Consider the following 27,630-nt stretch of genomic DNA (forward strand, 5'->3'; position numbering starts at 1 on the left):
GATTCTGCATTGAATTATCAATTGTTTACCTAGTCTGCACTTCTCTTTAATTTTTTGATTGCTCTAAACTTAACGGAAGAAGATCAACAATTCAAACACGTGTTTAACTCTCGGGGTCTGTTCTGAAAACCCTATCAATTTACAATTACGCTCAAAGTTTGTAGTTTCAGTATTTCTGTCTACAGTACAGTGTGAGTTCCCAAAAACACAGTATAGTCTCATTTAGATGACTGCAGGAGATTTTAGCTTGATTCAGAGTTAAAGCAGTTCATTTTTATATAGGCTCAAGCAATAAATACAGGAAATTTTATTCATATTTAAATGATATGATGCTCTGTCTATACAATAAAACTATACAATAATTACAAAGATCCTAATTTATTTTCAATAGGTTCCGAGGAAAAAGTTGCAGTCAAATAATTTCCGGCCTGAAGATCATATCTACAAGATTTTACTTGAGGCTTTGCAACCAATTATATACATCTTTCCACTTTTCAGTTTTATAAACCAGCCAGAAATGCCATAGAGATTTTACTATAAACTTTTCAGAAAGGCTGAATTTCCCAAAGACATGTATTTTCATCCTTGGCAAGATATGGAAAATGAGATTTTTGAATGATGAATATACTCTAGCTGGAGAATTAGAGAAACCGTGTTGTATCTGTAAAATGCAATAATCAGACTTCATGTTTATGTCTTTACTATTATCTTCGGTATATATTTGGATTCGTATCTTGTTCTGTTCCAAGATTCAAGTTCAAGAAATTTTTTGCTTGTATTTGATGTTTCCTTGTGTTGTAGTAGCTATAATACCTAAGCGATAATTAAAAAAGTAATTTTGTTCTGTTTCCTTACATTTCTTGCTTTCTATTTAAATGTTGAGTTCAAAAAGATCAACATGAGAATCTCTGATAAATGTTTTGCTTTGGTTTGGTTTGTATTTTGTAAGAATTACCCTCTCTTTTGGCCTCTCCATGTCTCTTTTAATATTTCATGAGGTTGTACCTGCTTTGATTTTTTTATTAATTAATATTCATTTATATTCCTCTTCTGATATACTTGTTACATTAACAGGTGCCTATTGTCCCCAGTCATGCGGTTTCTATTAATGATTCCGTGTCAGCAGAAGAAGCTGCTGAAGATTATGAGTTTGTCATCCGACAGTTAGTGAGAACCCGTGTTGTCAACGCGTCTGAGATAAGTGACTGCCCAAAATTTGATCTTATTCTGCTAGAATTGGGTACAGATGGTCATGTTGCCTCTTTATTTCCTAATCACGCGGCACTCAACGAAAGAAAAGAATGGGTAACTTTCATTACCGACTCCCCTACACCCCCACCTGAGAGAATCACATTCACCTTGCCTGTTATCAATTCTGCGTCCAACGTAGCAATGGTTGCAACAGGTGAAAGCAAAGCGGATGCGGTACTGTTGGCAGTTGATGAGATTGGACCTGATCGCCCGTCAATACCAGCAAGAATGGTCCAACCACCTAACGGAAAGTTGGTGTGGTTTTTGGATAAGCTTGCTGCATCAAAACTCGAAGATTCCGACTTGAACAATTAGTGTGAAATTCAAGTTCCTTGCAGAGGTGTAAGTTTGTATGTAGTGTTAAGGGATTTGACAAATATTGATCTTCCTTAGATCCTGCTTTTTTATTTTGGGTTATTGGTTATGATGATGGTCTATTTTGTTTGCAATTTAGAATGAAAAGTCAGGTTCAAGTAATTCTAGTAGTTCACTTTCCATTACCCTCTTCCCAATTTCATGTTTATATGGAAAATTGAAATGTATCCCTCACCCTTTTTTTGTTACTTAAATTTGAGGAATCGAGGAAACTAAAACTAAGGTTTACTTAGTGGTTGGAATTTGAAGAGTTAGATAGTAGAATGATAAAAAGGAGGTAGATTCAATCTCGTTATCAATAAAATCATAACTAATATTAACAAAATTAATTACTAACATTGGTCGTTGAAAAAAAATTGGATATTTCACCATTTGGTTTTCAGGAGAAAAGACCATAGTAATTCAGAGTTTGATAGGAGGTAAATAATGTCTGACCAAAAATTATTTCATTCAGAATTTGAACTCGGGTTCTCTCGAATGATTCACTCTTGCATGAAGTTTATTAATCATTTGAGCTCAATTATTTGATTAAATCGAATAATTTTTTAACCTCTATAAAAAGATATTGTGTTACGTCACGTATACTTTTTCTTTTGACATTTGTGGCTATTGATCCATGCCAATGTGAACCATCAAATATTCACATATCATTTCAGTTAACTATTTTGGAGCACGTTTGGTGCTTGGAGTTGGAGGAATGATGGAAAAGACAATTGAAATTATAATTTATCATTTTTTTTTATATGTACAAAAATTTATACTTAAATTTAGTTTGGATGGATTGGGCATAGAATATATCCACATATTAAAGATCGTAATAAATTAATTAGACACTTTTTATCAATGTATCATTTGGATAGGTTTAGGAAAATATGAATAAAAAAAAAGTTTATGAAAATAAAAAGTATTGGTATTTTTAAAAAAAAAGAACGCATGAAATTTTTAACAATTTTAATATTATATGTTTTTAAACATTATCTCTTTACTTACAGACAAATTTAGAAAATAACAATTCAATGGAAGAATTTAACGGTATTCGCGGGTCAATTTCGCTCCGTTTTGATTAAATTTAATGTTCAACCTGATAAAAAATACATGATTTGGTTTTGTTCGAATTTATATATATATATTTTTTTTATAGAATCTAAACCAAACCAAATAGATGTATAATGGATTGGTTTGGGTTAAGTTGATCGGATTACAACACAAAATAATTATGTTTATAATAATATATTAAAATTTCAAAACATGGAGTAGTGAGAACTGAGAAGAAAGTGTGATTTTTATAATCCTAATTCTATCTATGTCTTTAACTATATATACTAGTATACTATCCTAATTTATATCTTTATCCAAAAACTCAAAAGATTATATAGAGAAAACTGACACAATACACACGACATTATCATATTTTATTAAAATATATAATAAGGAGATGAACGGTTCAGGTACACCGGCACGCGGGTCTAATATTTAATACCCGTCACTCGAACTTGGTTCAAATTTGGATTTGTAGTTTGGTTCAGTTTTGCTCAAACTGTTGAACACCCTTGGAAAAATGTTTTAGTTCTTATTAGACACTACTAGTATTCTTTTGTTTGATTGTCATCGATGGAAGCTTAACGACAATATAAGGTCCACAAATGAAAAAAAACTCGCAAATAGTTAATAATACCAAGGGAGGCGGTTTGAACCCAAAGGAGGTGCATGAGAATATTGACAATATTTGGAAGGTTTCAAACTATCTTCAATAGTATGGGGAATCTTAGAGAAAAAACTAAGACAATAAGTAACACTTTTGAATGAAGACCCAAGGTCACCGATATGCAAAAAGCAAACGACCAAATATCTTACATCTACAAGATATTTTTTTTGAATCTAGTAAGATTTATGAGTTAGAACAACAACATTGAACTCTTAAACAAAATGTGACTGGCTAATGAAAGGAGTTGAATTTCAAATCTAGTGAGATTGGGTGTAAATTATACGGATTGAAATTTCAAGGGATAAAATGCTTATAACAATTGTTAGTACAACCAAAAGGGAGATACAAAAACCTAAGAACTAAATCTAAGGCAATATAACATCTAGCAATAGAAAGAAAACACATTAAAAAGAAAATCAACAATTGATACAGAGTTTTCTATACAAAGGAATTTCAGTGGGAGAAATATAAGGTACAAAACTGATGTTACTTGGTGTATCACATGGTTCAACTAATTGGCTCTAATATCGTACGATACTCGGTTTCTGTAATTGACTTTATGCCATATGGATCAGGAGTAATGTCCTCCGTATCTTCCTGGGGTGGAAAGCCGCGTACTCGACCAAGTATCCATTGATCTATAACCCCACAATCAATTGCATACTTGATGCTATGTTCCAGGTATCCTTTATCGGTTATCAAATCAGGTTGAACCGTCAACATTCGCATGATAGCTGTAAAGATAAGAAAACTCGTAAGTGTGACTTAGCTTGGAGAGGTTTCATCATAAAAAGCCAGATAAACTCAAGTGAATTAATGCTAGAGTTCTTTTTATGTAAACCTTTAAAGATACAAGTAAAATAAGCCTAAAGTGTTGCCTCCTTGTTATGGCATTCATTAAGCCGACTTAAACGTGATACTGTCTCCGAAAAATTAAAATCATGGTAAGGGAAAATGCAACAGAGAGTTCATATGCTGGACAGCCCAATATGAACATGCACATGGTAAGTGTTGCCAAATAACAGCTATAGTAGCGCTATAGCATAACAAGTCGCTATTATTCCATGAGACACTATTTAGTACAAAGCAGTGTTGTCAAATAGAAAATCGTGGAAAATTAGAGTTTGTTCAAATTCTGCTAAGCTATAGTGCTATAGCCGCGATTTGACAAGACTTTATACTAAATTGTGTATTGTAGAACAGTATAGAGTCAGTTAAAATTCCGCTATACTGTATGCCGCTATTTGACAACAATAATTATAATATTATCAAACTTAGTTCCTTGGCAACGAAGTCCTATAGGCAGATTTTCAGAAAATAAGAAAGCATAGTATGCCGAAAATCCATGAAATTATATAATAAATTTCAAGTACTTTGCTACATTGCTTCAAAAGGCATCAAATTCCAATGATTCTTCTCATAATGGTGTGAGGCATGATTTCAACATTATTTCAGAGGGGTTTCGTTTATATTTTTCAAAAGGATTAATGACAAAAGATCTAAACATATTTTCAATATAATGTACCTGCAACAATGCCGTCTCCAGACGCTGACATGTCACAAGTGAAAGGGGTAATTGGGGGATCCTCCATCCCACTAACGGCGCCATCGAGCTCCGCAGTGTAGTAATGTATCTTAGAAGTTCCATTAGTCACAAACAAAACCTTAAGATTTTCGTGCCATAGTGGTGCAATTACTTCAGGTTCGTAATGGACAAACTTTGACTTGGCATTGTTTTTCGTGTCAAATTCTTCAGATGGTGTGATCCCACATAAGAACTCTAACTCTTGCTTAGTAACTTCAATAATGTCTGCAAGATTCCACACTTGCTGAATGAACATCTTAGTTTCTTCCTGAGAGTGCCATAGTGGCATAGGAAGGTTTACATCATAGAAAACAACCGCTCCAAAATGCTTTGCAATCTTGATGGCTTGCAGTGTCGTGGATCTCATGTTACGATCGAGGAGGGAATGTGTATTGAAGTAGAACATTTTTGCCTGCATGAGATGTTCTTAACAGAGTCAATAGCATTTGGTAGTAATCTAAACTCTCATGCAGCTAAAACAAAAAAAAAAACTAAGTAGAAGCATAAATTATACAGAGAACCTAACATACAAGAAAACAGACGTGCCTTATATTATGAGCTTCGACCAACAGTATTACTTTTTGTAGAACAATAAAATGGAGGAGATGAGATGCAAGATGATTACAATAAAATTGAGGAAATGCAAGATAATGATAATGCATATTTGTTAGATCTTTCAATTTTGCTACTAAAAATACGGTTCCATCAAATGTAGAAAAGCACAACAATTTCAAGTTCAATAGTGCTTATTATATTACCAACGATAAGGTTAGAACCTATATGCAACAGAGAACACTACTCACTTCTTTTAAATTCTTTTCTTTAAAGGGTTTCAAGTTTCATACCTCTTTCAACACATCAATATTTATCTCTGCCTTTGTCAAACAATCCTCAGCACAGGGTTTAACACAACTCAATTTAAGTCTCCTTTTACCGATCTTCATCAGCGACACACCTGTTGCCCTTTTACTATCAACACTGACCGATCGTGTTTGAACATTATTTACATTCATATAATACAGCATCGCTTGACCATATTCATCATCTGCGAGTTTCCCCATAAAAGCAACCTTGCCGCCCAAACTTGCAAGAGCGATGGCAACACTACCGGCCGAACCACCAGGAGCCCTTACAAATTTTTCCGGGCTCCAAAGGGCATCCTTCATTCTTTCATGGAGTTCGTGATCTATAAGCCTATTGGCAGGCCTACCTGAAGGCACAAAAGCATGTTGTGCAGCTCCGAAGCAACAAACAAGTGGAGGCCAGCCGTAAGTATTGCTAATGTCCTCTCCATCATCTTTTAATGATTCCAAACCATCGTCGCTCTCATCCTCCACATTTTCAATAAAGGAAGCCTCATCTTGGTCACCGATCTCGGCTTCACCGCCTTTATCCTCTAAAACTACATTTTCCTGTTTAGGTTTCCTTCGTTTCAAGACCTTTTTCTCTTCCTTAAGTTCCTTCTCTTCTTCCAAGCCAGCAGTAATAGATGCATCTATAAACCATATCAGAGTTTAACTATCACACATAAGCAAAACACAACACATAGATAAAATTCTCAGCATTGAGATTTGAGACAAAGATAAAAATATCAGGCCCGTTTACTTCAAGTGTTTCCTGTTTCCATTTCCACTGATAAATAAAACATTAGAGAAGACATAATAAAAGGTTTTGAAAATGCATTTTAAAAATAGATTGAGTATTTCTAAAAATTCAAAAAAATTGTCAACATTGTTTTTGGAAATGTGTCATCTCAAGTTAGCTTCCATCGTCTCTCTAACACAATTAAAAAGAAAATTTCATAACAAAATGACATTGCATCCATGACATACAAAGTAAAAATTGAAAGTATCTTTAGAAAGTAAACAAATCCTTACCTTTTTTTCGAGTCTTCCGAGTTTTCTTCTTGGAACCATCACTAGAGGGAGATGAACCTTCTTCAATAAAAGCATTATCTCCATTTACCAACAAATCAACTGTCCCTTCAGGAGACTCAGCTATTGATTTTTTCTTCGTCTTCGCCGCAGCCTTCTTAGCTTTAGACGACTTAGTTGCCTTCTTTTCCACCACAGGTTCATTTTCACTAGGTTCTTCTTCAACAGAACCTAAAGAAGCTTTCTTTCTAGCCATTGCCACATGACTAGATTTACACTGAAACCTAAGATCCCCAAGTTGCACTACGTTTGGAGAAGCATAACAACAAGACCAATTCAAGTGGCACCTAAACAATTGCAAAGAAAAGAGTTACACATTCACATTCAACAAACACAAGAATCATACACTAACATTTAACAAACTAAACTTGAGGCTATGAAAGCCCAAAAAAATTGTAAATCCCAAAACTTAAGCTAAAACCCAACCCAAACACACAAACACTGCATAAATGAATTAAAAAATGAACCTTTTTAGAAGAATTGAAGTTTTATGCATATTATAAATAGTGGGTGGGTTTACCAAAATTGAAATAGAAAAACTTTCCATGAAACCCATTTCATGAAAAATCAAAATTGGAATTTTTTTAATACTTTTTTTAAGAGTAGAGGTAAAGGGGATTAATGGGTTTGAATGAATTTATATAAAGAGAACCTGGGAAGTGGAAGAAACTGAGCAAAGGAAAGACACGACATTGTAGAAGAACTTTGAGTTACAAACAGTGGTTAGTTTTCTCTTTAGGCATTACACTTGACATAGTAGCTAAGGTTTAGAAAAGAAGATGAGAGAGAGAGAGAGAGAGAGGTTTAACAAGGACCAAAACGACAAGGGGTTTTAAAAGAGATAAGGGTCATGTCTAAAACGACATATCATATTTAGTTACATGCATTCATACGACACATGCCCCTATTACACCAACCAAAGGGTCGTTTTTTGGTCTTTTTTTACTTATTGTATTGGCGTGGCTGTGCTCACTCTCTCTACATGCTTTTTCCATTGAATAATTTTTTTTCTTTATTCAATCCTCTTCCTACCCAATTCAGAGAGCGCAAGATTCACAAAATAATCATCGAATCGGTAACTTGATTTTTATATATATGGTTATCACTTTGTGCTTCTTATTATGATGCCATGTGTTTGATAATATGCCTCAGAGACTTTTGGATCTGTTTTTTGTTTTTTTTTACTTTTTTGGTGTTACATTATATTTGAAGTAAGCTAAGCTCTTCTCTTGCAATTTTAATGACTATAGTTTTATTCGCTGCAATTTGAGATTCTCTAATTGGAATAATGCCTTATTGTTTGTAATTGCTATTGCATGCAATTTCTATAGAAATTTGATTTTCTGGGGGAATGTGAATTCTTTCTGATTTATTTTAGGATATTGCATAATATCAGTGGTATCAGCTGAAGAGTGTTAGCATATTTGATTCATATACACTTTGGAAAGCATTTCTCAGATGAATACACTGAAGTATCTGGGGGCACGCAGGAGTCAGCTCTGTGTTGTCAGAAACTACCTTAAAGGTAATGGAAACTAAATGAACTTAAGTAAGCTGCTATTTTGTATACAACACTGAATTTTATATCATCTGGTATCATGGTTATCAGTATCTTATGATACCTAGAAGTCGTATCTCAATTTGATACAAAATTGAACTTGATCAATACAAATCTCTAGTGTGTATCTATTTTGAATTTGAACATGAATCTCACCTTGAATCCTAATTCACTATGATTAATCTCAATTCTTTATGATGAATTACTATCTATTTAATGCAACCAACCACTTTGTTTTTGTCAATTTTGTATAGCCAGTCTCTTTTCTTTTGTCATTTTATTTATAACTTGAATCTTAAATAATTTTGCGGTCATTACATGAAATATCAGCTTATAATTTTGCTATGTCAATTAGTTTTACTTAAAAATGTCATATTTTTATTAGTAATGTATCTTACTATTCATAAGAAGATTTGATTCACAATTATGAAAATAGGTCTTCTGATTCACAATTTGAATATCCATTTGACAACCATGCCCTATAGTTTCCTAAACTGAATATCCATTCTAAACCATGGACAGTACCTAAACTGGATTCTTATCTCCCTATAGTTTCCACATAAAATGGATATAATTCACTAAGAAGGAAGGTTATCAGAGTTCATCATCTTTTGTATAGTCAATAAAAGCCAATTACATTATTGTTTTGTTTTTTGATTGCAGCACTGGGTTTTTCCTCTCTTCACACAGCTCCAAACTCCTCTATAGAACTTCAAACTCAAGATGAAGAAGTAGTGATTGCTTTGGGAAGTAATGTAGGTGATAGAGTCCATAATTTCAAGGAAGCCTTGAAATTGATGAGGAACTCAGGCATACACATCACAAGACATGCATGTCTGTATGAAACAGCACCAGCGTATGTTACTGACCAACCTCGCTTTATCAACTCTGCAGTAAGAGCCATTACTAAACTCGGTCCACATGAATTATTGGCTGCACTCAAAAGAATCGAGAAGGACTTGGGCCGTACTGTTGGTATAAGGTATGGTCCAAGGCCAATTGACTTAGATATTTTATTCTATGGTAAATTTAAAGTCAGATCTGATATTCTTACGATACCTCATGAAAGAATTTGGGAACGACCGTTTGTTATGGCCCCTTTGATGGATTTACTCGGAACAGCTATTGACAGTGATACAGCAGCTAGCTGGCATTCATTTTCAGGCCATTCTGGTGGATTATCTGCTGTATGGGAAAAATTAGGTGGTGAATCCCTTATCGGAGAGGAAGGTATGTATAGGGTAATGCCTGTTGCAAATGGCTTGCTTGACTGGTCGCAGAAAACATTGGTCATGGGAATCCTTAATTTGACTCCAGATAGTTTTAGTGATGGGGGAAATTTCCAGTCTGTGAAGTCTGCTGTTTTGCAGGCTCGGTTAATGATATCAGAGGGTGCTGATATAATTGATATTGGTGCTCAGTCTACTCGGCCGATGGCACCAAGGATCTCTGTTGAAGATGAATTAGGTAGATTACTCCCTGTCCTGGAAGCTGTATCATCGTTACCTGAGGTAAAAGGAAAACTCATATCTGTTGATACTTTCTACTCTGAAGTTGCATCAGAGGCAGTGCGTAGAGGGGCTCATCTTATAAATGACGTATCCGCTGGGAAATTAGATAAAAATATGTTTAAGGTCATGGCAGATCTTGATGTTCCTTATGTTGCAATGCACATGAGGGGTGATCCGTGTACAATGCAGAATAGCGAAAACCTGAAATATGATAATGTTTGCAAGGATATATCCTCGGAATTATACTCCCGTGTTAGAGAGGCAGAAATGGCGGGAATCCCAGCATGGAGGATTATTATGGACCCTGGAATTGGATTCTCAAAGAAAACTGAAGACAATTTAGAGGTCCTCACTGGAATACCCGATATCAGGGCAGATATTTCGGAAAGAAGTTTGGGCATCTCTCATGCTCCTATACTAATTGGACCTTCAAGAAAGAGATTTTTAGGTGAAATATGCTCTCGCCCTTCTGCGGTTGAGAGGGATCCTGCTACCGTTGCTTCTGTCACTGCCGGTGTGTTGTGTGGAGCTAATATCGTTCGAGTGCATAATGTCAAAGATAACCTTGATGCTGTGAAGCTTTGTGATGCAATGCGAAGACAAAAAAGTTTTCCCATGAAATTTAGAGAGTGAATCTGTCTTGCCATGACAGTTTTGTTACTGATATGATTTTGACATGCTACCTTCTAGTCTATGTATTTGGCTTCATGCTTCAAATCTATTACTGTTCTTTTCCATGTCTCACTCACTGCTACTCCAGTGTCATATATAGAACACTGTAATGCTGCCACTGCCAGAGCAAAGAAGCATGAAGTACATTGAGTTGAAGGACATGAAGAATGAGAATAAAGTTGACATTACGCATCATTCAATATTCAGCATCCCATTTTTGAATATTAAACTTTATGTCTCGTAGTTATTTCATTCTTTGTCATGTATTTAATTCACAGATCAGATTATATTTCAACATTTCACTTGTAACTTATTGATTCACAGATTTTTGTCATTTGCAACAACTGATCAATCCTACTTATTATCATCCAAGAGGTAGTTTTAAATACAAGGTAGCCCGGTAATCAGATTCTTACTATGTTGGGACTAAGGAGGATCAAATGGAAGTTGTCTTTTTGGCATGAGCAGAAATTGTTTTTTTCATTTAGAACAAATTACAACCACACTATCAACATTCAATGCTAAAACTATCACTAAGTGCTCATGATTAGGATGTATGTTATATATGATATTAGATGAAAACAAGTTATGTTAACATAGCGATTAGCTAGTGAACACCTGTTTGTGAACGTATTTCAATGATTCTAGCCAATTACAAAATGTATGTTTCTTTTCTTAAATTGACATTGGCTTCAGTTGTCACTCCATCGATGTTGTGTTCTTTTATAACTTAAATACAGTAAAAACCTGTTTGTTTTTATATTTGTAAAAGCCTTATTATGTTTGATTTCACTTTTGAATCAAACAAATTTAATTTTAAAGGTCTATAATTGATTTTGACATGCTTGATTGTTTTCGAGTAAAGTTAATTTTAACTTAACTAGAATTTGTAGTTTCAGCCTCTAGAATTGACTTTTAAATGTTAAATTTATCATTCATCTCACTTTCACAAGAATATATCCAAACATAATAATCTTCTCTTCGTCTCTCTTTTAATCAAAATCAATTTTGCATAATAAATTATTTCAAATTTTATTTTATTCACCACATACGACAAGCTTTCATCACTATGTGTTTGAAGAACCTATCATATGGTCCCCTAGTTTAATGAACGAAGCAGCCTATGAATATATGGCCCCCTCGTTTAGCCAATTAAGAGAGACTCAGCAATTGAGTGATTTGGAGAAGTGAAGAGGGCTTTGAATGCTAATTGCGTCTTGAAGAATGGCATTGCTAATTACCATTAGGAGGTTGTTAATGCAATATACAATGCTGGTAGATATTAAGATGATATTGAGTTCTAATCTGAATATCTCTTTGCATATAAAACCACCATTCTTTCCAAAAGCTTCTTCAATCTTTATGCTTTCCCATCAACCAGAGTCTGGAAGGGCGCCAAAATATTAGTTTGTTTTATTTTTATATACACAAACCACACTCTTTTCATCCCTTAATTTCATTTTTCATTTAAATTTGACAATTATATTTATTCCATTTTCATCCTAATATATTTTTTGAAATCAAACATGTCCAAAAAGTAAAATATCAGAAGACTATGATTATATTCTTCAAAATTATAAGTACAATAAAATGGTACAGCTTTCACAATACAAGTGAGGCAATGGAAAGGTGAAACGTGATCAAACTTCACTCACAAGTACCCCAGCTATCCCCTGTTCCATAATCTGTAGGAATTTGTCTAACCATGCATCAGATTTATCTCACATTACAGATGAGTGAACAAATGAAAAAATGCATCAGCTTCCCTTACCAAGTGCTCCCTCTGATTTACAAATAATAAGTTATTGGTTTTTTCTATTGAACAACCTCTGCTTCAGCCCTTGCCATAGGATCATCCTTGATCTCACTTTCCTCTTCTTTCTCTCCTTCTCGCTCTTGGGCTACTTGCTTCCTATGCAGTTCTTCAGCAGCCTGCATTGCAGCTTTATTCTCTGCTTCAAGACGACGCATGTCCTCCTCTTGTTGCTGCCGCTCAAACCAAGTATCCGCATCCGCCCAAACTGAAAAAATTGAAATTTTTTGGTCAACCACACAAGTGACAAAATTGAATCAAGAAAGTTGAGATTATTTTCTACCTTTATATATAGCTTTAGAATTTAGAATCCCTCAAATCTCATCCACATAAAACATGTATTTAAAAAAATACCAAACAGGTCTATAACAACGATTAAGAAGCAACCAAAACATCAGATAAAGTGAGCACAAACCACACTCTGTCTCTCCACTCTGGCCATCATGCTCTTTCATTAGTTATTACTCCTTTACTAAGTTAAAACCGCTTTCATCTTTATGTAAAAAAATCATTTAACATAACCAGGACGCATAAGCTGCATTTGTGTCCCGGCATAATTATGTAGACGTATCATGAATTATATCATTCAGGCAACAGTCACATAATTATCCATCACAAATGACAGTGAGGAGACGTTTTAAGTGTGCTTGGTTTTGCATTTTAAACTATCAGAATTGATTATGCCTTCTCTTAAATGTGATTATTCATTTTCGTGAAAATATATATGTTTTATTAATATCAGTTGAAAGTAATGAACTCCATACCTCACTTTTTCTTGTATAAAAATAGCTTTCTTTATTTAGCTGAAAATATTATACTAGGAATGACATCATACCTCAAACTTGCTTTGAGAGTAAAAAATAAGTTTCATAATACCTATTTATTTCGAACTCAATTTTAGCTGAATCAATTAAACCTTATCAAATCTAATTCAAAATAAGTTTCATCAAACCCTGAATGAAAGACACAATACTCCATCTAAGCAATTCTGCTAATAATGTAATTTATCTTTGAGTTTGCGGAGCATCCTTCCACTTAATGGCAAGAGAAAAACGTTGTCAATTGTCGATCACAAAAAATAGTAAAATAGCAATGCATTCAAGTTCCACTACACCATAATGCTATAACCACTATTTGATAAGACTTTGTACTACATAGTGTATTGCAAAACAAAAGCTATTTATTCAAATGCTACTGAGCTAGAGCGCTAATGCGTCACTATTTGACAACATTGTGGGAAACTAATCTCTTGTAATGCATACTCAATAAGCTATAATCTACTGTTCAAGCAATCAATATAAACTCATAAATCCATTTAATTTATCTAATCTATTTTCGACTAATAATAAAAATCCATTAAAACAAAATAGAAAACATGCATCTATCCTTAAAAACCTAATTAAATTATCAAATCATAACCAGTGCAAGGAGCATAGATAAAAAAGAGAGAAGTTACTTGGTTGAGCAGCCCAGCCTTGTTCACCACCCTTAATGCGTTCAGGAAGGGCGTAATTAACGGTAAGGACACGACCGTAGAGTTCGGCACCGTCCATATTATCCATGGCGGCGGAAGCGTCTTCCCTCTCGAGGAAAGTGACGAAGCCAAAGGAGCGATGCTTCTGAGTGGCTTGATCGAGTGGGGTTTTGACGTCTTTGATGTCACCGAAGGGTATGAATGCCGCATGAAGGATGGATTCGTTGACTTCCTCCGCTAAACCTCCGACGTATAGGGTGTTCTTTTGCACACCTTGAATCATCGCCATTTTCGTCTTCAATTCAAGTTTAGGGTTCTTCTGCCACTCCAACTCACTATGCAATGTCAATAAAATATATATTTCATCTACATATATATTTATATTTATATGTTTATCCTCTCTCTCATGTCTTATTTTATAATTTCAATAAAATATTCATTACTTTTTTTACTAATATATTATTATTTATTGTACCACAATTTATCAAATTTTTATTATTAACTGTAATTAATGATGATATTTGAATAAATAAAACTAATTTTATAATTAAAATCAATACAATTAATTATTTTTTAAATTTTTTTGGACAATTGAAATAAAACATTTATAATAATACAGAAAGATAAAATTTGGAAATTTCTTTAATCAATTATCTGTTAAAAGTTAAGTTTATATTAATTGTTGGTAAAAATTATTATATTAATCAGCGATTAGATATATATGTTTTTGACCATGTCTCTATTTTATTTATAATTTACTAAGTATCTGATGTTAAAAATTATATCTTTGTGTGTGACCTTATATAAATTATTTATATTGAGATTTTAGGAGGAAATAAAGACACATAAGGATCAAATAACTTTCAAAATACAATAAATTGTTCGCTTAAGACTTATTTTATCTATTTTTGTATTAAATAATTTATTTTATTTATTGTGTCAAATATTTTATATATAATTTTATTAATTGATTGTTACTATCCTCAGTAAATCGAAAAATCTATATAATTAATTGATGTCTTATCATAAAACTTTTGCTTATAAAAAATAAAAAATTGATGTCTTAATTTATTTGATTTATAGCAATGTGTAGAAAAGTATTGTTATAATAAGATGCCACTAATATATTGGTTAATTTTTATTTATTTAAGTTGTCATGTTACCATGGGCACGACACATATATGTGTATGCATACCATATTGTTTTATTTCAATTTAATGTTATGAGAAGTGTTAGTTAGATTGGTGAAAAAAAACAAGTTACAGAAAATTTGCCTTAAGAATGTAACCAACCAAGTTTATGACTAAGGAAATGGATAATCAAGACCATAACCACAATTGATCACCCACTACCTCTTTAATTTCATGAATTAAGAGAAGAGTGTGTAGATGCAGCAACAATTCTTCTAAGAAACATGTTATACATGTCCTGATACTTGCTCTATAGATGTGAGAAAGGAAAAATTAATTCATTCACTAAGCAATACCAAATAAATGAGAGTGAAAAAGAGTTGAAAAGGAAGAAGGAAGAATGAAAAAGAGTACAGACTCTCCTATTCGACATAAATCTGCATGTACATCATGCTCATGACAAAATCCCAAAATCCATATTTAAATGATTGATTTTGCATAATGAAAAGTTTTAAAGAGAGGAGAAATGAAAGTAAGAGAAGAGAAACCATGATTTGAGTCCTAATAGTGATGTGTGGCAACAACCATCAGAAAATTGCTTCAAAATAATTAAGTGGCAGCAGTTCTGCTGAACAGCTTTAGATATTCAGTTGGGATTTCTAACTTTTCATGTAGTGACATTTTTAATATAAAGTAATTAAGTTAAGCTCTCATAATTGTGATGAAGGCAATAATATCATTGCCCTCGCTGTTTGCAGCTGATACCGTATATTAAGTCTCAACTCTGTCTCTGAGTAAAGAAAAAGGCTCACGCCTAACTACTATCAAGCAGTTTTGAGCTTTTAAAGAAAATAAATATACGAGGCAGAATCAAAACATTAAACCTGAAGATATGAGTATCGGAGAACAATATCCAACTCCAAACCAGGTTCAAATATGGTGCTGAACCTATCTAGTTTAGATATAGACAAATTAAAAAAATATATAAGGTGAGGTCTAAGATATTGAACTCTAATATGTCCAGTGGTATTTAATATGCCTTCGGGTCGCATGTCACTTCATCCTTAATATATGGTTGGCAAGAAAGCAGTAAATTCTTAACTATATTTTCCTTGGGAATATTTAAATCATAAGAAGTCCATTGATTCAATTTCAATGTGTGCTTGAAGTTCCTATTCTATGTACAAGAAGACAGCTGAGGACGACAATCAATTAGAAAAAATGGGAGAGAAGGGAGAGCAAAATTGGTAAAAATGATTACACTTGGCAGTCTAAATTTATTATAAGATTGTCAATTCATTGCTTTGTATAGCATCAAGAACAATAAATAGATTAGGACATTGTGGGGTACCCGCCAGGCTCAAACATCTGTTGTTACCGAAGTAAGTAAAAATTGAAGAGCTCGGAACATGTGAAATCGAAGTTCGCTTCTTGAGAGAACATGCATGCTGTGTTGAAATGAATCCTTCCTCAAATGTCATTTTCAGCTGTTTTATCAAGAAGTGATGGCTTAATCCTTGAGATAAGCAGCGGTCAGTCACCACCAGTGCATACAGTTCATGCATTTAAGCCAGCCCAATTCTTGAAAGCAATAAGCGCTTCCATTTTTCTGAAATTCTTTTTTCTTAACCTGGCAATTTTGAGCTTTTTATGAGTTTCCATGAATGCTTGCTTGTATCTCCACTTATCAACAAATATTTTCATCTCTTTAGATTTCTCCACAACTTGCATCACAGCATCAAAAAAACCACCCTTCACCATAGCATAAAGGAATGCATCGACTAGATTCTGGTCAAATTTGACCCCCTTCTGCCCATCCACCGGTAACTTGCGCTTAACCTCATTCCACAGCATCATCACATCAAAATATTTCTCTGCCGAAACATATCCATTAATCAGCGACAAGTATGTCTGATCATTAGGCTCAAATTGCAGGAACATCATCCTTCTGAAAGTCCTTCTTGCATCTTCCAGTCTCCCGGATTTACAAAAAGCATGAATTATAGAATTCCAATCATGAGTACCTACTTCAATACGAGGATCCTCAACCACCTCATCTAAGAAAGCTGCCATCAACTCAGGTCGATGGTTCTCCATCAAACCCGTCATCATAGTTAAGTAACTCCCTTTCAAATCAGGAATCCTCGCCTCTCTCATGTCCCTAAACAACGAAAAGGCCGATTGGAAGTCTTGACCGGACATGGACGTTTCTATCAGAGCATCATAGGTTGCCATATCCAACCGAAGACCTGAACTACTAATCTCCATCACCAATAGAGTAGCCTCAGCAGTTCGATTTTCTTTACAGTAAGCTTTCAAAATAGGTACATAGACACCAAGACCCACAGAGCCTCCCAAAGCATTCATTTCATCAAGAATACTATGTGCTTTATCCGATAGTCCAATACTAACACATGCACTAACAATTCCAAAACCTATAGAGTCATCAACTTTGATATTTGAAGTCTCTAACTTCTGAGCTTCAATAATCAAATTAGCTAAACCCTTAACATTCCCCTTCTGAAGATATTCCTTAACAAGAACACAAAAAGTGTCTCTATCAAAATTCCAATATTCCCCATCTCTATCATTCAAACTACTGAAAATAGTTAACTCCGCAGAAGCTAAATTACCAGACTTAACGTAGCCACTAATCAAATTAGAAAAAAAGCATTTATTGTTTGAATAACCAAATTCACCCATCAAAACTTTTAACTCATCTATCTTATCTTGTAATTCTTTAAGCGCATATAAATAAGCTAAAAATCCAAAACTAAACTCATCAGGTTTAACACGAAGATTGGACATAATTCCAACGACTCTGTCAGCATCGGTAACGGATTGGAGGTGAAAACAGCAAGCTTCAAGAGCAGCATTACAAGCAGAAACATCAGGTATCATGAAATCAAGCTTCTCATCGGAAGCAACCCTGCAATTATGTTCAAAAAGAGGCAAAAAAGCAGCAAGGTTGTTATTGTTCCTGGCAATATCAACGAGAACAGGGCCCCACGAGTGGAAAGGGATGAAAAATCTGTTACGGAAGAGAGAGGTGACAAGTGAAAAAGCAGGGGAAGCAGTGTTGGCAGATTTCATGGAAAGAAGAATGGTATGGATAGTTTGTGAATGGAGAATGTTAGGGTTTTTTTGGATGAGAAAGAGAGTGGAAGCGAAAGCTCTTTTGAGATTGTGAATATCAGCGAGAGAGGATAAGTGAGTGAGAAGGGAATTGGTGAGGGGTTTAGATGGGAAGGAATTGTGGGTAGTGAGTGTTTTGAATGATTTCCAAGCTTCATCTGTTTGAGTAGTGAGGAGTGATTTGTGGAGTGTTGTTTCGAGACTGCTAATTTGGTGAGGTGTCAGGGAGAGTGACTTTGGTGTTGGAGTTGGGAGATTTTGGGGTTCTTCAAAATTGGGTTTGTTGAGAGAAAACAAAGTTGGTTGAAGGAAGGAATAAAGAGAGGGGATTTCAGGTGTGGAGGAGAATCTTCTGTAATTAACAAACCTCAAAACTCTATCAATGGACATTCTTATTCTTCATCAAGTGAATTGAATTTTGATTTTCGATTGCTCGTCGCTCTTCACTCTCCTCTTCTCCGATTGCTCTGTTGCGCAACAATGGCATCATTCCGTACGTTTCCGTTGAAATAAGGTTTGGATTTGTACTGTTGAGATAAGCTGGAATAGCTCAGTTGGTTAGAGCGTGTGGCTGTTAACCACAAGGTCGGAGGTTCAACCCCTCCTTCTAGCGATTTTTTCTATATTCAGTTTATTATTTGCTATTTTTTTTTTTGCGATACAATTTTGTTATTATTAACTCTTTTTTCTTTTCTAGATCGCGTTTTCATCCCCAAGTTTGACAATTCAGTTATTTTTGTCCCTTATCTTGAAAATAATGATTTTAACTACTAAACTTTATTTCTTTTGTGAAGTATTAACTTTTTAATTTTAAGTGAGTCAACACTAAAGTAGAATTATTTTGATCGAATTAACGTTAATGTAGTCTTATGTTTTTAAAAGTTTGTATGTGCAATAATAGAATTTAATTAAATAAAAAATATATTGTCATGTGATTGTTGTTCAAAAATAATATTATTTGGTCAACAAAATCTATATTTTATTATGGGATTTATTTTTTCATTTTCTTATGCCCATCAAGAAATTTTGTCTATGGGAAGAATTAATGATGTTGGTTGATTTAAGGAGAAAGAAAAAGAAGATTGTGTTGGTCAATTTAGAGTTTGTTTGGTTCAATGGAAGATATAGGAGGAGAGGAGAGGAGAGGATAATTTTTTTAATGGATAACATAAGAGGGAAGAAAAGTAGAGATATGTTTAATTCAAAATAAGAGGAGAATGAGAAGGATTTAAAATGGTTCTATGTTGGGTTTAAAGGAAAAAAAAAAATTTAAATGATTTTTGAGTTACATCTACTCCTCTCTTACATTCAAATCACCAAAATAGAGGGAGAACAAATATAAATTTAAATTTAGGAGGAAGTTTGCTTTCCTCCAAACAACTCCAACTAAAAATTAGGAATTTGAAAGTTTATGAATTGTTAAAAAGTTTCTTGATTTGTGTTTAGTATATTAGTAAATAGTTATTAAAATAATAATGATGGAAATTAAGTGTACATGTATTGATTAATTAGTATTGTCTAATTGTTAACTAGAAATTTAGAATAATCATATTCACAAATTGTAGTATATCTACATATAACGAGAGATGTACATGAATAGTGTACCTTGTCAGAACTCAGAGGAATGAAGAATGAGTGGTGAACTACCCTCATCGCTCATCACAGTTTATAATATTGATGTTGAACGGATGAAATACTATATTATTTATAATTTGGTTGTACAACAGGGATAGAATCTGAGTTTAGCACACAATCAAATAACAAGAGGAAGAGCGATTGTAAAAAAAAATGGTCTGAAAATGATGATGAAGCCCTTCTCGATATACTGATTGAAGTTGTGAGCATTGGTCTAAGAGGTGATAATGGACAATTCAAAGCAAACTCCTTAACATTGATTGAGGCAAAATTGGAGCAAAAGTTTTCTGGATGTGGAATTAAGGTAAAGTCACACATTGAATCTACAATGAAGAGGCTAAAGTTAGTTTACGAGATAATTTATGATATGCTAAATCAAAGTGGATTTGGTTGGGATGAAGAGAAAAAAATTATTAAAGTGGATAATGGTGAAGTATAGAAGGAATATGTGAAGGTTAGTGTTTATTATTTTATTTCAACTTTGTATATTTTAGTGAGTTCTTTTGTGATTATTTGAAAAATATTTTATATTTCTATGCAGAGTCATCCAAATGCAAAATATTATAGGTATGCTCTAATTCCACTCTTTGATAAGCTTGTTCGTATTTTTGGGAAGATTGTGCTATTGGTAAATGAGGTACTCCCCCTACTCATAATATTGAGGAGATAGATAAAGAAGAGGCAATGATGAGGAGCTTGAAATAGAAATTACTCAATCATCATCTCTTTGTCAATCACAATCTAGGAGAAATAATGACCAAGTGAAAATTCAATCAAAGAGAAGAAATAGATGAGCACATATTATTGCTAATTGTATTTCTGAGTTAGGAAAAACTTTTGGGAATTGGCTTGAATAAAGTTCAGAACGATTGAGTGAAGCTGCAAATCATCTAAGTGTTGGTAAAGATGTGTTTGATGATTCAAGAAATATTATGAATGAGTTGAAGAAAATGCAGCTAACATCGCTTGCAAATATTTTAGAGTTATGATGATGTTGATTGTCTTGCATTTATTAAGTCGTTGATCTACTAGTTTTATTATTGTAAGACAACATAATATTCTTTATGATACTTTATTGCTACTATAGTTTTAATTTGATACAATGTATTGGAAATTTTAATAATATATATTTTTTAATATTATATGTTTTTTAGTAGCGTAAACAACTTTTTCAAGTATATAAAATTACTTCATAAATTATTTACAATTTTTAAGTATCTTTTTTTATTTATAAAAAAATATATGAATGTTACTTTGAAAGAAAAAAATTTAATAGATTACAAGGACAAATTTATCATTTTACCACAATATAAATCATATCATTTAATTATATGTTGTCTATCAAACACTAGATATAATAAACTAATCTTATGAGGTTTGTTATCATGTGCACATCAAACACATGACATGATAACTACTTGTTTCGTCTAAATTTATCAATTTCTCCCTTCTGAGAGTATAAATTTGAGTCAAATGCACTACGAAAAATGTGTTTTTGGTAGTACTTTTTCGTTTGTGAACAAATAATGGGAGTGGATAAGCAATCACCATTTTTATATTAAAATTGGACTCAATATTAGAAATTAGGAGTGGACAACATATCTGGACCCGACCAACCCAATAGAAGTTTTAATTTTGCGGGCAAGTTTCTTCGAGTTGGTGGGTTGTGCGAGTGAAAAATAAGGATTTATATGGGTCTACACGGTTAGGTTCGGATAGGTAATTTGGATATTTTGATACCCAAACCCGACTGAATCCATTACTATAATTATGTTATTATTTTTATATTATATATTAATATGCAAATTGAAAACAATACTCACACACTCACACAGGTACATTACGTTAATTTGGATTACGTTAATTTACTCACACACTCACACATGTACTCATTGTGGCCTTGGTCCAAGGCAAGATTTTTTATAAAATAAAGAAAGCCCAATTAACACACAATCACCCAACCAAATTAACAACACACTCACTTTAGACTTCAAAGTCAACATTAAACGTAAACACAATCAATCACATCCGCCTCACTTTCTCTCGTCTATCTCAATTGATCCTCTCTATTGCTCACAATTACCATCGTCATCGTCACCATTGTTGCCATCACCATCACCGCCGTCTCACCCTAGCCTATAAACATGCAACGAAATCTATCTAGTAAGTTTTCTTTGAAATTTTTACCAAACCCTAACTCTCCAATCTCAGAAAATTTATTCAATGTTTATTTTAAAAAATTGTTCTTTCTTTATTCAATGTTTATCTTGAAAGGTATTATATGCTTTTGTGTTTTGTTTTGTTTTAGTTTGTTTTTCTCATTGAAGTTACTATTTTGTGTTAGAGTTTGATCTTTTTTCATTAACATTTATTTTATGATGTTTCCATTATGTTTACGTATTGATAATATAGAGGTTGTCCATATCTCCTTTCTCAGTTGAACCTTTAAAGAATGTTAGTTTATTAGGATTTCTTGTAAGGTTTCTTAATGTATTTTTAAGTTTGTATGGTTAATCTATGATTTCTTAGTATTTTCTGATTTCTTAGGTGTTGGTTATACTACTATTGTTCATGTTTGTAAGATAATGGTGTAATTTAATGTGATTTTTTTTTTTCTTCAATTGATAGTGCTTTCATTTGTAGTTTATGTAGATTTAGATTTATTAGTTTTATAGTTGTACTTATTTGCATCTTTTTGTACTTGCTATTTTTGTTGACTTTTGTTTTATAATCTTGTATTTTCTGTTTTAATGTTTATGTTCTTGTAATTTCTATGTTTTGGTTTTTGGTTTGATGTTCATGTTTGATATGTTTATTCTTTTTAAGTAAGTTTTTGCCTTTTTGGGGGTAATGTATTTTGAGTTATTAAGGTTGTAAGTTAGATTTCCTGAGTTTATGTTCATGTTTGCTCTATTTAATACTTTTTATTTTTCTTTTTATTTTCATGTTTGATCTATTTATTCTTTGTAGTTTTACATTCATGTTTGATTTGTTTATTTTTATTTTTAGTTTAACATTCATGTTTGATCTGTTTATTCTTTTTAGTTTTATATTTATGTTTGATTTGTTTATTCCTTTTAGTTTTAGATTCATGTTTGTCTCGTTATATTTAAATATTGCTACATTGTAGATTCTGCTCAATACTTACTTAGCGTTTTTTGAACTAGGCCAAGGAGGTAGGAGCAAGCAAGGAGCTAGGCCAGAAAATTGAATGTTAAACACATTGTAAATATTTGTTAATCAACTTGTTGAAAAGAGATTATGTATGTTATTTTTATACTATATGATTTTTTTAAATAGTTTAACTTGCATGTTGTCTAGTGCATGTTAATAATCTGATTTATGTGATATGGTAATTAAGTTTATTGCTTAAATCTGGTTATAGTTGGTAATTAAGTCTATGTTGATAATCTGGTTTTTATACTACATGGTTTTTTAGATTAAGTGTTATGATTATAAGTAGGAGTGTTCAAATAACTGTTTTGAACCGAACTACCATTGAAAAAATTGAACTACTTATTTACTTCAGAACAAAACTGAATTTTAATTCTATCAACCACTCAAAAAAAAAGTTGTTTCCTTTGAAAAATTCACATGCTAATTTTGTTTGAATGGATTTAAGAAAATTCACTTTTTCATAGAAATTATTTTTTGATACATTGATTTTTTTTTTTTTTTTTACTTTTTAAATTCACAAACTTATGTCATATTTTTTGACTCTTGTAAGCGTAATTTTTGAATAGGTTAATAAATCAGTTCAATTCTACATTAAAAACCATAATGCACCAAAACAGAGAACCAATTTAGTCTAGTTCAGATGAAGCCATTACAATTTCAATTTAGTTTAGTTCAGTTTTCTCAAATTGTTTTTGTGGTTTGGTTTGGATCACTTTTCATTTAAAACCAAATCGTGAACATGTCTAGTTATGAGTTTTAGTTTGTATAAATTTGACTATGAACTCATATGGTTATATAATTTTATTCTATATGCTAAAATAATATGATTATGTGCTGAACTTGTTTGAGTTTGTATAAATTTTATATGATAACAAGTGACTCAATTACTAAACTAACAGACTAATCAATTAGTTGTTACTTACCTGCTAAAGCAACTCATATTGTCCTATAGTAGGAGTTGTTTTATATAAAAAAAGACTTAATCAAATAAAATCATTTATTAAAAAAACAAAATATGAGTTGTTAAAGGCCCAAACCATATGAGTTGTTTCATATACAAAATTCACTAATAGATCAAACAAAATACTTAGAGTTGGATGATAATTAACTATATAGGAAAACTTGAACAATTAATTATTAAAACTTCATTAAATTAAACCTTTGATTAAAAACTGAATATTTTAAACTTAAACTAGACTTAAGTATGACACTCATATATATTTCACTCATGGAGCAGCCTTCGCCTATTCCTTCTCTTAACCATTACGTTGAAGCTAATAATCAAACTACAACTACTCTTCCTCCAGTTGGAAGGAAGAGAAAAGACAATACAGGTGGTTCAAAAAAAACTTATGAGGTTTAGGACCACTTTAATGAAATTCCTAATTGTATAAATTATTGTTGCTTGTAAATACTGCCATCAAAAGTATTTTTTTGAAACTACGGGACATGATATTTTCAATACGAAGCAACACATAACAAGATGAACAAAATATCCTTTAAATGTAGCAACTAACCCCAACCAAACTATTTTACAATTTCCAACAAGTGAGGAGTCTAGTTTTGTTGTAGTAAGCTATAGATTTAATGCTCAAGCATGTAGAAAAATTTTGGTTGTTTTTATCATTTTGGATGAGCAACCCTTTAAAGCACTTGAAGTGGAGGAATTTAAGTATTAATGTAATTGTAACGCCCCAAATTTTTGATCCAAAAATTATTTTAAAATATTTATTTTCTTTTAGAAACAACTATAATTACTTTTTCTTAGAAGTAGTTCATTATGTAATAATTTGAATATGCGTCAGAAAATGACTTGATATATTTTTTTTTTTGTAAAAGAATGTAATGCAATTTACTAAAATATTATTTATTTATTTGCAAATTAATATTTCAGTTATTAGATCAATATTCATTTATGCTCCAAAATAAAATAAATTATCTTTAAGTAAAATTCAAAAGAAAGGTTGACTAAAATTAATGGCATTCAATTATTTACTAGTAAATAAAATCTCACTTCCACATTTCTATTAAAAGTTAATGATGAAGAATAAATAACTTTACAATGTACTACAAAAATTTTAGTAATACAAAACATTATTTTTTAAGTAAAAGTCTCATTTTCCCACGTGCGTGCACCAATCAAACATCATTCATTCAACTCTTTGAGATCATTAATACATAAATGTTGGTGTAAGGGGTCAGTTCATCCCTCAACAAAAATTAAACCAAATAATAAATTAACAACCATAAAATATGAACATAAAATCCTTTCGTCATAAAAGGTTTAAAGAAATTGATTCTTTAACAGTTTTCAAAGATGTATCAAAAGTCATAAAATGTATGTAAATAAATCAAGTAGCAACCGTAGGGCAAACAATTAGATCAAAATAAAAATAATAATAATAATAAAATGTATGCAAGTTATGCATGCTCTTAAATATATATGCTCCGGATATAACCAGCCACACATGCGTCCACACAGAAGTCACCCATACCAATGGGAAAAATTAAACCAGCCACACAGGCATCCACAAAGATGCATATGATATGTCATGAAATGATAATGATGCTCAAAAGGTACATGTCACCACTCACTTAAATAATCACACAAATCATCAACCAATTAGGAAACCACAAAGATAACAATATTTAAAACACAAATCACCAGCCACCTAGGCAACCACAAAGATAATGATATTTAAAACATAAGTCATCAGTCACTTAGGCAACCACAAAGATAACAATATTTAAGACACAAATCACCAGCCACTTAGGCAACCACAAAGATAATATTTAAGAAACAATTCACAAGCCACTTAGGCAACCACAAAAATAACAATTATTTAAAACATAAATCACCAGCTACTTAGGCAACCACAAAGATTACAGTATTTAAAACACGAGAAATATTATTTAAACACATTTTTAAACACATATACAAACACATATACCGTATACGTATACCGTATACGTATACAAGCATAAAGACATATATATACTTAGGGACATTTTAGTCATTTTAGTGATTTTCATTCTATTCCTCAGAAACCTTTTTTTTTCTCATTCTCTCTTCTCTCTCTTCTCCATCTTGTTCTCCACCATTCCACCTTCTTCTCTTCTTCTGCCGTTTTCTTCGTTTGCCGATCTTCTTCGATTCTGCCGATCTTCTGTCGTTTTTGTATCTTCGTCTTTGCTGATCTTCTTCGATTTTGCCGATCTTCTGCTGTTTCTGTATCTTCGTCTTTGCCGATCTTCTTCGATTCTGCCGATCTTCTGCCATTTCTGTATCTTCGTCATTGTAAGTTTACTTTTCCATATCATTAGGGTTTTTCGTTATTGATTTAGGGTTTCTATTTTTGCTTCTCCGTTTGGGATTTTTATTTTTAGGGTTTCTATATTTTGCTTCTTTTGGGATTTTTATTTTTAGGGTTTCTATTTTTGGCTTCTTTGTTTCTATTTTTAGTTATTGATTTAGGGTTTCTATTTTAGTTTCTTCGTTAAGGATTTTTTTGATTTTTAGGATTTCTATTTTTGACTTCTTTGTTTCTATTTTTGTCTTTCTCGTTTCAAAAACATTATTATTTATTATTATACCTTCAAGGTAAATTGCTAGTTTTTGAATGTTGGAAGCAACCAAGTTATGAAGTTCTTGACTTGGCCAAACAAAACTTTGTATGCCGAAATAGTAACCAAACAGAATGTTAATATAAATGTTGACTTGATATTGAAGTATATTTTTGTCTATTATTTCAATTTAGAAAAATTTAGTATCATAAATGAGGTATTTTATTAAAATGTTAATATTTTGGTATTTATTTTTATGCAGTTTTGATGCTTTAAGACATAACGCTGACAAAAGAAAAAAATGTAAGGAATTTATAAATTAGTTATATTTGTATTGTTGCAATTTATTTATCAATATTAACCATATATTCATACTTTTCAGATACGTGCGAGACATGCATGTTTACCAAATTTGTTGCATGAAATCAACCTTCATTTGTCAAATGCAAATCGAACTCAAATTATGACAACTCCATTCAAATGGGTTTTAGATATGCCAAAAAATTTACAAATTTCTGGTGCTTTATTGTCGGAGTTGGCTAGTAGGTGGGATGAACGTAGTGGGGGATTTAGGATTAGAGGTAGGATAGTTAATTTTACTCCAAGTCACGTATGTTTAGCTATAGGACTACCAATAGTAGGTGAGTATTTGAAAGAATATGAAAATGAGGAATGTGATACATTGATGTTGTTTAGAGGAAAAGAAGTAACTTGTGAAATGATTGGTGTGTTGCTTCACATGTATCGTATGCACAAAGTCAATTTTTGTAGACATTATAAACTCCTCGCCTTTGGCGAGTTCTATTTTCCCCAATCAGGAAATCGAGTAAATACTCGTTATATTAAAATACTTGATGATCTAGAGTCTCTGCATAGCTACAATTGGGGTGTTGCAGTGTATAATGTTTTAGTTGAAAGTTTAAGTAGGATTGAAATTGTGTTGAAAGAGGGGAAGGTAGATTCGCAAACACACATAACAGGTTGTGCAGCTGTCCTACAGGTATATATTTAATATCGTTTTATGTCACCATCTTTTATCTTGTGTTGTCTTTAATTTAAAATAAATCTATTAAGTCATTAATATTTGTTTTAGATATGGGCGTTCAACCAC

The 27,630-nt window shown here is 32.4% G+C and overlaps 5 protein-coding genes, 1 non-coding gene and 1 pseudogene across 8 annotated transcripts in view; 4 read left to right on the forward strand and 3 right to left on the reverse strand.

Moving 5' to 3' along the window:
- LOC101492815 (probable 6-phosphogluconolactonase 1) overlaps positions 1 to 1,728 on the forward strand; it is a 3,565-nt gene extending 1,837 nt beyond the window's left edge. For both annotated transcript variants that reach the window (XM_004490153.4, XM_004490154.4), the window contains exon 4: positions 1,075 to 1,728. In XM_004490153.4, coding sequence (XP_004490210.1) covers positions 1,075 to 1,566 — 492 coding nt within the window. In that variant the 3' untranslated portion in view covers positions 1,567 to 1,728. The remainder of the gene's footprint in view (positions 1 to 1,074) is intronic.
- Positions 1,729 to 3,597: 1,869 nt separating this feature from the next.
- LOC101493906 (fructokinase-like 2, chloroplastic) lies at positions 3,598 to 7,687 on the reverse strand. The gene is made up of 5 exons (XM_004490157.4): positions 7,503 to 7,687; positions 6,794 to 7,137; positions 5,762 to 6,411; positions 4,857 to 5,328; positions 3,598 to 4,065 (listed from the first exon to the last, which is right to left on the reverse strand). Exons 1-5 carry the CDS (start codon positions 7,541 to 7,543, stop codon positions 3,839 to 3,841), a joined length of 1,734 nt encoding a protein of 577 aa, XP_004490214.1. The 5' UTR covers positions 7,544 to 7,687; the 3' UTR covers positions 3,598 to 3,838.
- A 38-nt stretch (positions 7,688 to 7,725) lies between these two features.
- On the forward strand, positions 7,726 to 10,963 carry LOC101493373 (folate synthesis bifunctional protein, mitochondrial). 2 transcript variants are annotated; one of them, XM_004490156.4, is made up of 3 exons: positions 7,726 to 7,925; positions 8,247 to 8,375; positions 9,072 to 10,963. In XM_004490156.4, exons 2-3 carry the CDS (start codon positions 8,309 to 8,311, stop codon positions 10,550 to 10,552), a joined length of 1,548 nt encoding a protein of 515 aa, XP_004490213.1. In that variant the 5' UTR covers positions 7,726 to 7,925; positions 8,247 to 8,308; the 3' UTR covers positions 10,553 to 10,963. The 2 variants fall into 2 exon arrangements, with proteins under 2 accessions (XP_004490213.1, XP_004490212.1); XM_004490155.4 differs by having other exon boundaries at positions 7,728 to 7,925; positions 8,229 to 8,375.
- A 1,157-nt stretch (positions 10,964 to 12,120) lies between these two features.
- LOC101494231 (uncharacterized) lies at positions 12,121 to 14,230 on the reverse strand. Its single transcript, XM_004490158.4, has 2 exons — positions 13,861 to 14,230; positions 12,121 to 12,612 (listed from the first exon to the last, which is right to left on the reverse strand). Exons 1-2 carry the CDS (start codon positions 14,165 to 14,167, stop codon positions 12,407 to 12,409), a joined length of 513 nt encoding a protein of 170 aa, XP_004490215.1. The 5' UTR covers positions 14,168 to 14,230; the 3' UTR covers positions 12,121 to 12,406.
- A 1,990-nt stretch (positions 14,231 to 16,220) lies between these two features.
- On the reverse strand, positions 16,221 to 18,656 carry LOC101494538 (pentatricopeptide repeat-containing protein At1g69290). Its single transcript, XM_004490159.4, has one exon. It carries the CDS (start codon positions 18,531 to 18,533, stop codon positions 16,566 to 16,568), a length of 1,968 nt encoding a protein of 655 aa, XP_004490216.1. The 5' UTR covers positions 18,534 to 18,656; the 3' UTR covers positions 16,221 to 16,565.
- On the forward strand, positions 18,624 to 20,767 carry LOC101501128 (uncharacterized; annotated as a pseudogene).
- On the forward strand, positions 18,683 to 18,756 carry TRNAN-GUU (transfer RNA asparagine (anticodon GUU)). Its single transcript has one exon. It is a non-coding gene; the product is annotated as a tRNA-Asn (tRNA).
- Positions 20,768 to 27,630: the final 6,863 nt, after the last annotated feature.

The sequence above is a fragment of the Cicer arietinum genome, chromosome 2 (assembly GCF_000331145.2).
Source record: "Cicer arietinum cultivar CDC Frontier isolate Library 1 chromosome 2, Cicar.CDCFrontier_v2.0, whole genome shotgun sequence".
Lineage (NCBI taxonomy): Eukaryota > Viridiplantae > Streptophyta > Magnoliopsida > Fabales > Fabaceae > Cicer > Cicer arietinum.